The 10,581-nt window shown below is 40.1% G+C and overlaps 1 protein-coding gene across 1 annotated transcript; it reads left to right on the top strand.

The window, feature by feature from the left end:
* Positions 1-1,703: 1,703 nt before the first annotated feature.
* Positions 1,704-7,041, top strand: cbfa2t2 (CBFA2/RUNX1 partner transcriptional co-repressor 2; the record flags this gene model as incomplete). The annotated part of the gene is given in 4 exon segments (XM_014008605.1): positions 1,704-1,958; positions 6,226-6,384; positions 6,618-6,859; positions 6,952-7,041. Coding segments are annotated over 4 exon segments (528 nt in total), but the record flags the coding sequence as incomplete, so codon positions are not given.
* Between the last annotated feature and the right edge of the window lie 3,540 nt (positions 7,042-10,581).

A 10,581-nucleotide genomic window follows, 5' to 3' on the forward strand; every position in this document is an offset into this window, starting at 1 on the left:
GCCTTGGCCTGAAGGAGAAGGCTCCAGCAGTCCCTTATGCTCCCCCCCTCCCCTCCTCCTCCGTCACAGGTGACTGTTGGAGGTCCCAGCTGGCTTGCTCTTGGCTGATTAGATCCATATGGTACAGGAGGAGGGAAGAAAACTTGGTTAATGTTCAAATCTATTGCTGTTGTCTGTTCTTCAAGTTCATTATTATTATTATTATTTTTTGTTTGTATGTGAATATTGTTAAGGCTGTGGGTTGTAAAATAGTGTGCATAGAAAGTGTTCATTGGATTAGATTTTAAATCTTTAAAAACATCAGTACTTTTCAAAAAAGGGACTGAATGTTTCTCTTTTATTAAAAGCTTGTTCCTCTTTTGTACTTAGTATATTTACACTTCTGACTGTTTATTACTAAAACTTAGGGGATATCGTTTTTCCCCAAATATTTTAGCCACTATCTCATAATTCAGATGTTAACTTTAGGTAAAGATTATTAAATTGTCCACATATTTTATTGTCGTTCATTAGGGGTGCACCAATTCCAGTTTTCTTGTCGATCTCCGATCTCTGATCTTTAAAAAATCTGACCTGCCAATTCCGATTTTGGCCGATACTGATTTTTTAAATAGCTGACACTGTCAGTTGTTATAAAGTAGGGGTGTAAATCACCAGCTTTATCATGATACAATATTACATCGATATGTGTGAATGACAATTAGATATTTCTCTTTTTCACAAAGTCTGTCACGATATGATTTCGATTCAATTCAGTTTACATGTCTGCGATCGATATAATGCAATATCATGCCCATCTAACACAATGACTGTTAGATGGGCATGTGATATCAATTCACATTGAGCATAGGATGACAGTATAGATCAATATTTTTCAATTTGCCTTGATATAACTGAATCATGAACCATTCAAATTGATATATCGATATAGATTGATGTATTGTCACACCTCTATTATAAAGTCACAATAAAACTTCAAAATTCAAATGCTATTTTACTGAAATACTTTGAACAGTACCCTTTTAACTGGATATTAGGTAGTGCTCACAGCAGAGCAAAAGAGGATATTGGCTGATTTTCAGACCTTTGTGGAAGTAGAAAGGCTGATCTCTTCCGCCGATCTTCTCCACTGATCTTATCTAAAAATCGGTCGATTTCCCAAAAGAAAGGAAATCGGCTGGCCAATTTTCAGTGCACCCCTACCTTTCATAGGAAGAGGCACTTGGAATATCCTATACCAATTCCCTACAGTCCCAACAGTTCTTTGTCATATTGATATTATTGACAGCAATGACACTGCAATGAAGGGATGTTGTGAATTCCTACTAAACAATCTACTAAATGTGACCAACACATTAACCACAGTTTGTAACACATTCTCACTCCCGACTCGTCACATATTGACGCTTTTCCAATCTTCCCTCTGCGTCTTATTTTGACGCATTGGGTACACCCGTCGCATCAGTTTTTGACACACCAGGCATTTCCGGGTTCCCTCGGCGTCCAGGTTTGACGCATTGGGATGCAAAATAAAGAGGTCTTTGAGTTGGGGTCCATGGTTAATATAAGGGATCAGGGTTAATGGTTAATTTTAGGTAGTGGGGTCAAGGATAGGATGTCTAGGGTGAATATTAAGTCATTTTAGGCTTTGGAACACGTAGTTGATGTGAATTTCCTACACTTTATAAAAATGGTTAATTTTAGGTACTAGGGTCAGGGACAGGATGTCTAGAGTGAATAAAGGTCAGTTTAGGCTTTGGGAAGGTTAATTTTTGTGCATTTTCTACACTTTCTGCAATTATGACAACAGATTCCACCCCATCTTGTCAATAACTGACGCGAGGAGGGTACCCGACACGTCAAAATCAGACGCAGAGGAAACCTTGGAAAAGTTTCAATATGTGACGACTTGGGCGTGAGAATGCGTTGCAGTTTGCTGTGTTTCTACAACTTTAAAGGTGAACTCAGAGCTGTTGCATGTCTAAATGTGTTTGTAGATGTTAAACTGAAGTCATACAGAATCATTCCATTCCACATCCCTTGATTTTTGTTTATTCTCAGTGATAAATTAGGCATGCCTGTGTTGCATCTTCCCTCACCTCATCTGTATGACAGGGCAGAGATAGCAGAGAGCACACCGGGCCAACATGAATGTCTCACAGCTGCCAGACCTTCACAGAGTTTAGATTTAAGAGTTAAAACAAGAGCTTAATAAACCCTAACACAGAACACATGTATTTAAACATCACATCAAGTGTGATTTATGTCTGCCGACACAAAGTAAGTTGTTCACCTTCTTGTGTTACATTGGAGATAAATCAAAGGTCTTGGAGAATTATCTTTTCATTTCTGATTTCTATGCACTGGAGTTGTGTAGTGGCCCAGCTTAAGCAGACATTTTCCTTTTTGCTGTCTTCTACTTGTTTTTGCCTTATTTTGAATCATCGCCTGCAGAAGCAAAGTCAATTAAAGCTGGCTGAATGTTTTAATGCAGACGAGCGTCATCTGAAGCTGAACAAACAAGGAACACCTGGCTAGCAACAGTCATCACCATAGATGCATTTTTACTTTTCCATCGCTCCAATAAACAGCTGTTTTAGACAGCAAACACGTGGAACCAAGCAACTTGCACATTTACTTTAATTAATATGTTATAGATCCTTGAGGAGGGAGGGAAGAATAACAAAGAATATGACAAACCTTTATGTTAGGTCAGCAACAGATGTCATAGGCACTTTGAAAATGTGAGGTTGAATCCTCACAGACTCTGTGTTTAAGGTTCAATTTCTATATTAAAATTGCATCCACTTTTACTTCAAAGATAAATCAACCCATTCTCACTCCCAAGTCGTCACATTGACGCTTTTCCAAGGTTCCCTCTGCGTCCGATTTTGATGCAGAGGGTACCCCCTGCGCGTCAGTTATTGACGAGATGGGGCGGAATCCATTTTCATAATTTCAGAAAGTGTAGAAAATGCACAAAAACTAACATTCCCAAAGCCTAAAATGACCTTTAATCACTCTAGACATCCTGTCCCTGACCCTAGTACCTAAAATTAACCATTTTTAGAAAATGTAGGAAATTCACATCAACTATGTGTTCCAAAGCCTAAAATTACCTAATATTCGCCCTAGACATCCTATCCCTGACCCCACTACCTAAAATTAACCATTAACCCTGATCCCAAATATTAACCATGGACCCCAACTCAATTTTGTGCCCCAACGCGTCAAACCCGGACGCCGAGGGAACACGGAAAAACCAATGCAAAGGGTGTACCCGATGTGTCAAAATAAGACGCAGAGGGAACCTTGGGAAAGCGTCAATATGTGACGTGTCGGGAGTGAGAATGTGTTAGATAAATCTATACATTGTGAGCATTTTGATAAAATCCTACCTATGTGTGATGAGGAGCTTTGTGCATTTTCTCTTTGTTTCATTACAGCGAGGACGACAGGTGGCATTTAAACCAAACACCCCACATCCTCCTCTAAGCCAATATTCACCAGAGTTAAAATTGGACGACTTTGTGCACTCTCTGCATGTGTGTTTTGTGGTTTGCAGTGACAGCCATCTCCCTTGAAAGTCCAGTGACTAATATCTGATGGACTCAGGTGCTTGGAAGCCAGATGAAGTCATCCAGCTATGTATGCCGTCTAATTGACAAGCAGAGGCAATTCTCTGTGGGCTGTCAGCAATGCATGCTCACACACCTGATGTCTCCTGTTTTGGCCATTACCTCTGGCGTGACCGACGACAGACTCTGCCACGTCTTAAGATTGTGTGAACACAGCTGCAACCTAATTTTTCAGTTCCCTGCCAGAATAGATCACACAATAAGTAATTGTTGTCATCCATTTTAATTTAGTGGCATTCTGTGTAGCTGTGTGTCAATTGCATTTGGCTTTTATAAGCATAAAACTTCATTTGAATTATAAAAAAATTAAGTTATTTTCTGCAGAAGACCTCCAAATGTGTCAAATAAAGACGTTGCAAATAGATTTTAGCTCAAGTTGAATACCAGAATCATAGTTATTGTGTGTGTGTGTACAAAAATTGTTTACATGGTAACGGTGTTGACTCTAAGGCCATATGCCCCGTTGATTCTCTTATTGAGATGTCAGTCTAATTTCCTGGCCATACGGATGGAGTGTGCAGAGCTTTGGAACCGGTGTGTGCGTGCGTGCCGCAGGCTGCTTCCTGCGGTGCACTGGCAAGACCGCATGTGTGGTGGGTATGGCAATCCAAATGTCTGCATAGATCCCTCCTTCCTGCCCCCTGTGTTGGTGAACAGGTGGAGCGATGGCAGGCAGGCTAGAGGGCTGAGAGAGAAAGGAAGGGGAAGAGGCAAAGGGAAATGTTGAAAAGGTTGAAGAGGACTGCAAAAGCAAAAAAGGGAGAACAGTCAAAGCTGTATAATGAGTTGTAGACTTGACAGATGAGTTGCACGGGGCATACTCAAGAGAGTTTGCGGATAGGACACAAAAGGCAAACAGGGCTGAGAGATATGTCAAATTTGTAACAAGGGTACAGGCTCATTTTTAGATGTATTTATTTAGTCATTTAATATTCCTCTGCCCTTTTTATCTATTAATTTGTGTCTATTTTGTTTTGTGCAAACAGAAATAACACATGCATTCAACAGAATTCTTAAATATTCCTTTTGCAGTACCTATTGATAAACCCTCCATTTTAACCCTTTATAAACTAGAACCCTATATAGCTCAAGGCCATCAAGAGTTCATAGCTGTGAAAAAAGATATAAAGGGCACTTTTGAACTCTTAAAACCATGAAACCGCATTTTAAAAGCTGCTTTCTTCTGACCTATGACCTTTGAGACCATGCTTGTCTATTAATCGTCGATTCTTGAAGCAGTTAGAAAAGTCTGATCCACTCTAAATGGAGACAGGACCAAGCTTTCATGGATCTCCGGGAGACAAAGGCCGCTTCTGATCCCACATCTCCCCACTACCACACCCCTGTTGCGCTTTCTCCAAACCCCTTATCTGGTGGTCTCATTCAGCGTCAATAGCATATTGAGGAGTTGCATTTAACATTCAAAAGCTTTGCCGATCTTGTTAGTAAAGCGTGAAATAGCTCCGTCCCTTTCTCTCTATGTGTCTCATTTCTTTCTTTGCCCCCTCTATTTGCTGGGCTTCTCAATGAGGGGGCATTCTACTCCCACACAATAGACTTCTTCAGCATTTCTTCTGTTATTGATCTGAATGGGTGAAAGGGGCTAAACTTTAGACATCTGGTTCTTTGATGGGGGCAGGGCAGTTGATGCCATGGCAGTATGTGTTGTATGATGTGAAGTGGGTTTGGGTGCGATGGGGAGGTGTCACACTTGGTTTTCTTTTGCTGCTAAAGACCTAAAAGCTTTTGCATTAATTTAATTTAGTGAGCTGATAGTTAAGCTGGCCTTCTTTTGTTTGTTTGTTACTCTTTTTGTTAGAATGGTTTTAGCTGAATTTACATTTCTGTGTGTTGCTTAATCGTTAATAAAATATACATAATCTTTCGTGTATACTTTCAGCCAAGTCATTATGAGACGCATTTATTTAAAGGGGACAWATCATACAAAATCCAAATTTTTTAGCCATTAAATGCTTTTTGTTGTGTACTTGGAGTCTTTAAGAATGCAGAAAATTGGAATTTAGTCTCACCAGGTGCTGTAAAAATATCTTTATATTTCATATAGGTAATATTTTTCAACCTGTTCAATTTTTTTTCTGTGACATTGTATGAACTATTAAATCACAGTATTTGTAACAGAACTGACAAAAGGTCTGGAGTTACCAACACCATTGTGGTCATCTTCATTTTTCTCTGGATCTGGGTCAGACTCCGGCTCCAACATGTAAGGCTGATTGGACAAGTTTTCTGTTGTTGACATCTTTTAATCAATTTGTGAATAAAACGTTTGATGTCTCTGTCAAACTAGAATGCATCACTCTGGATGCTGTAGTGGGGAGAGGTGTGAGGCACCTCATTTGAATTTAAGGAGACAGCAACAAAACAAGTCGCTTTGACACAAACTTCCAAAAAGTGGTGAAAGAGAAGCTGGTAGTTTCAACAAGTTGCACTAAGGAGGAATTCAGACCAAATATAGCAGTTCCACTTTATAGAGACTCCAAATGTATGATTTAAATGTGAAACAGAAGAATTTAAAAGATGATATGAATGTCTCCTTTAAATACTAAGTTTTTGCTTTCTTCTGCAGACAGTAGAGAGAAGAAGAGCCCTGCCATGCCCGGTTCGCCTGTGGATGCTAAGACTCATTCCAGATCAGCCCCCAGCAGCAGCTCCAGCTCCACTATGCCACCCCTGCCCTCTGTCAACCCCAGTGGCCCTCGACCAGCCTCCTTTTCCACAACAGCATGTAAGACCAATTCCAAAGCCACTATAAATTGTATTGTTTATTTGCCCATCTTTATAAGCCCATCATATTTATCTTTTACAACCTAAAATTGCTTGCCATTTTTAACTTGTCACTTCTTTCTAAAAAAATTGCTTCACAGTGTTGTGTTGGAAGAAGAAAAAAAATCACATAGTCACAGCCATCAGAATTTTATTCTAATTTCAGCTCTCTTTATCTCACCTCCACTCCCTCAGTGTCCAATGGGAATCATCATTCCCCACCAACCCTGAATGCAGTGCCATCTCCACCACAGCGTTACAGCAACGGACCATCCTCCTCCTCGTCCTCGTCACTAGCTAATCAACAGCTGCCGGCCACCTGTGGGGCTCGCCAGCTGAGCAAGCTGAAACGTTTCCTGACCACGCTGCAGCAGTTTGGCAACGACATCTCTCCGGAGATTGGAGACAGCGTCAGAAGCCTAGTTCTGGCCCTTGTGGTAAATCCTTTGATGTTTAAAGAAGAGAAGAAAGCTCGTAGAAATCCAGCTATTCGTTGCTTTCATAACCTTGCCTTTTGCCTGTCTCCTAGAATTCAACAGTTACCATTGAGGAGTTTCACACACGTCTTCAGGAGGCCACCAACTTTCCCCTACGACCCTTTGTTATTCCTTTTCTCAAGGTAAATATGACCTCTCTGTGGGATAGGCTCCAGCCTGGCTACCCTGAACAGGATTAGGTGTGTTACAGAAAATGGACGATTTGAGGGAGTGTTTGCAGAATACAAAGCAGCCTTCAATCATTAGCCTTTTGTGTAGTTTTTGATACCTGAATAGATTTGTTTATTAATTGTTTACCAATCAAATTTCCCTTTCAACGTTACAAGCAGAAGATGAGTGTGTGCTAAACAATCTCTTGAAGCCCTTTGTACTGGGGGAGTTTGCAACACTATACTTTTTAGGAGCTCACCTCAGTAAAGCAGCCCATAAATCTTCACTGAGTTGTTCCTCTGTACTTTAAACACTCAAAATGTCTTTTTCCACACTTACTTCTTACTTACCCCTGGAGGCCCTCCATCTGTCCGTCTGAGGCTGAGACAAGAATCCTCTGTTCACCTTTTTTCCCACTAACTTTTCGCACAGTTGTGTGCTCTCCTCAACCTAATCCCAACTTTGTAAAGCATAAGAAAGAGATGGGACAGATGGGATGAAATCTGTAAGGAAGTGGAAAAAGAGCAAGAGGTGGGCAAGGAGGGGAGAAGGAAAAAATGGGAACTCGGAAGTGTGAAACATGCCTATAAAGTGTTTCCTTCTCTTTTTATGGTCTCCAGTGCGCCATATGGAGCCGCTGTCCCTTTTTTTTAAAAGAACATTCAGCTTCCAAGGTGCCGCCAATCCAGCATCCGCCCCACTGAACCCCAGAGAGAGCTACTCTCTACTGACACACAGCACATGTCTGCTAGCTGGGGCCCCAGGGAAAGATGAGGGGGAAAAAAGAACATGTAAAGGAGCATGGGAGATGGGGAATGGGTGTTGTAGAAGAGTAAACCACAGAGCAGAAGTTTTGACACCTTTAATGGGGACGTTCAAGAAATACCATGAGCTTCAATGAACAGGACCATAAAAGAAAATGTTAGACTCAGAGAAAAAGAAGTGTAGTTTTACAAAATCCTAAAACAGTGGTTAAAAGTGCGCTATCATAAGATGAGGTCAGTCCTAAAATGAGAAGGGTATGGTTATTTATTTGGTTGCTTACCAAGACGAAGTGGAGGGGGCGAGGAAGTGAAGTAATTGCAAACACACTGGAGTCTGTTCCTAATTAGGGAAATGCAGGGAACAAAAGCAAGATGGAAAGATTCGACAGACAGACACAGTTAAATATGTACATAAGTATATAAAAATGAAGAGGGGGGAGGGTGAAGAATAGAGTTTGTGCATCATTTGTTTGAAATGTTTTGTAGCCTTGGTACCATCGTGCATACTTTTACTGTAACCAACATATTATGCTGAGAAGTTGTTCTGTGTGAAAGCCTAGAAACCAACACCAGTGGCAGTTTTCCCATTTTCGTTTGAATTAGGAAAGCCGCAGCCTCTATGGAGGCAGCCACCAAGCAACACCCAAACCAAAGTCAGGCTCCCTGTTTAAAAATATTTTTCTTCTTTAGAACACAGATTTACACTGTTGCTTTTAAGACAAACTTATGGTAACCACTTTTGTAGAACCAGTGTGTAGATATAAGCACAATTGTATTTATACAACATTTTACTCAGCCGCATTAAATCTTTACATCCATGAACATTCAGTTACTTCAAAGTTCTTTGACTTTTCTGCAGAAAATTTTGGTGATGTACAAGATGCTAGCATTTCTCTAGGGGTTTTTCCTCTCTTAACCACCCATCCGTATTGTTTTTCTGTTACGTCATCTACATTGCTATTTTTTCTTTTTTGAGTTTTGAGTTTTGAAAAAAAAGTACCTCTCTTGTAGTGCTTCACATCAATATACCTGAGTTCTGTTTCATACCTTTTTGGTTCAGCAAAGCTTGCTTCGTTTCTGAAAGCTCACGTCGGTTCAGATTGTGGTGGTTCGATTATTGATCTTTGTAGCCATTTTGCAGAACTGTTTTTTAAAGGGATCCATGATTAGTTGTAGCATTAGACTTTATTTGATAAACATATATTTTAACTGTAAAATAAAAACTGTAAAAATACTGTAGGCTGTTTAGTTTTTATAATATTTAAACTCAAAGTTTAAAAATATTATTACACAGACGGGGTCGTTTTATTTACATGCAAAGCATTCTGGGTAAATGATGACGTGGATAGGTCATTGGTGCGAGGCTGCTAGCGAGCTATATCCATCCTGAAGGTTAATCTTGGACAATATCTGACGATCGACTCTTTTAAATGAAACCAGAGAGCGTTGACAGAGAGGAGAAGGTAGAAATGACTCAGCCTGGAACTGAAAATATAGATGGAGGACCTCACTTTAGCTTGTTAGTTTATTGCGCTAGCGCCGAGCTAATACATATAAGGCAATATAGCATTGGCGCTAATGCTAAAGCTAAAAGGCTAAGCTGAGGTTCTTCTTCCATGAAGCAGCTCTGTTGTCCTCAATCTATATTTTCAGTTACAGGCTGTCATTTCTACCTTCTCCTCTCTGTCAACGCTSTCTGGTTTCATTTAAAAGAGTCGATCATCAGATATTGTCCAAGATTAACCTTCAGGGTGGATATAGGTCGCTCACACTGAGGACCTATCCACGTCATCATTTACCCAGAATGCTTTGTGTGTAACTAAAATGGCCCCATCAGTGTTAAAAAATATTTTTAAAAATGTACAAAACTAAACGGCCTACAGTATTTTTACAGTCTTTATTTCACAGTTAAAATATTTGTTTATCAAATAAAGTCTAACGTTACAACTAATCATGGATCCCTTTAAAGGGTATCATTTGTTACATCATATAAGCAGTCTTAACCCTTGTGTTTGGGTCCTTTTAAGTTTGGGTCCATCTGACCCGTTTTCTCGTTTTATTATAGCAAAATGTATAGAAGTAATTATTTTTTCAACCTAAGACACTTGGGCCTTGGGTCATTTTCTGTGAATAACATAATTCAGAAAAAAAAAAGATCACCAACTGTTCTTTATGGGGCCCAAAGCCCTGGCCCTATAAGAAGAGGTGCTGTTTTGGGGTTAGGTTTAGGACTGTGAATTAGGTTTAGTTCAGGTTTAGGGTAGAAGTCAGGATTAGGCTTTATAAATTAATGCAAAATGAATGGAAGTCAATGCAAAGTGTGTGTGTACATGTTTTTGCTAGCTGGTGAGGACAACTTTTTATCATTTTTGTGGTACACACACAGCCTTGTGGGGACCCAATGTGCTTTATGGGGACAAAAGCCCCATCCCCACTGGTAGAACTACTATTGATGGGTCAAAGGGTTAAGTTTAAGACTAATGTATGAATTAGGTTAGGTGTTAGGCTATAGAAATGTCTAGTAAATGAATGGAAGTCAGTGCAAAGTCCTCATAAGGACAGAAGAACAAACATGTTTGTGTGTGTGTGTGTGTGTGTCCGTCCTTTTTTTTCCTACATCGTGGGGTCCAGTTTTGAGGAAAACACAGCCTCGTGGGGTCCGGGTGCTCCTTACTTCAGAGGCTGATTTTGAGTGTGGGGGTTGGGTTTAGGACCAAGGTGTGAATTGAGTTTAGGTTAGTTTTAGGG

This window comes from Austrofundulus limnaeus, unplaced genomic scaffold (assembly GCF_001266775.1).
Source record: "Austrofundulus limnaeus strain Quisiro unplaced genomic scaffold, Austrofundulus_limnaeus-1.0 Scaffold51, whole genome shotgun sequence".
Classification (NCBI taxonomy): Eukaryota; Metazoa; Chordata; class Actinopteri; order Cyprinodontiformes; family Rivulidae; genus Austrofundulus; species Austrofundulus limnaeus.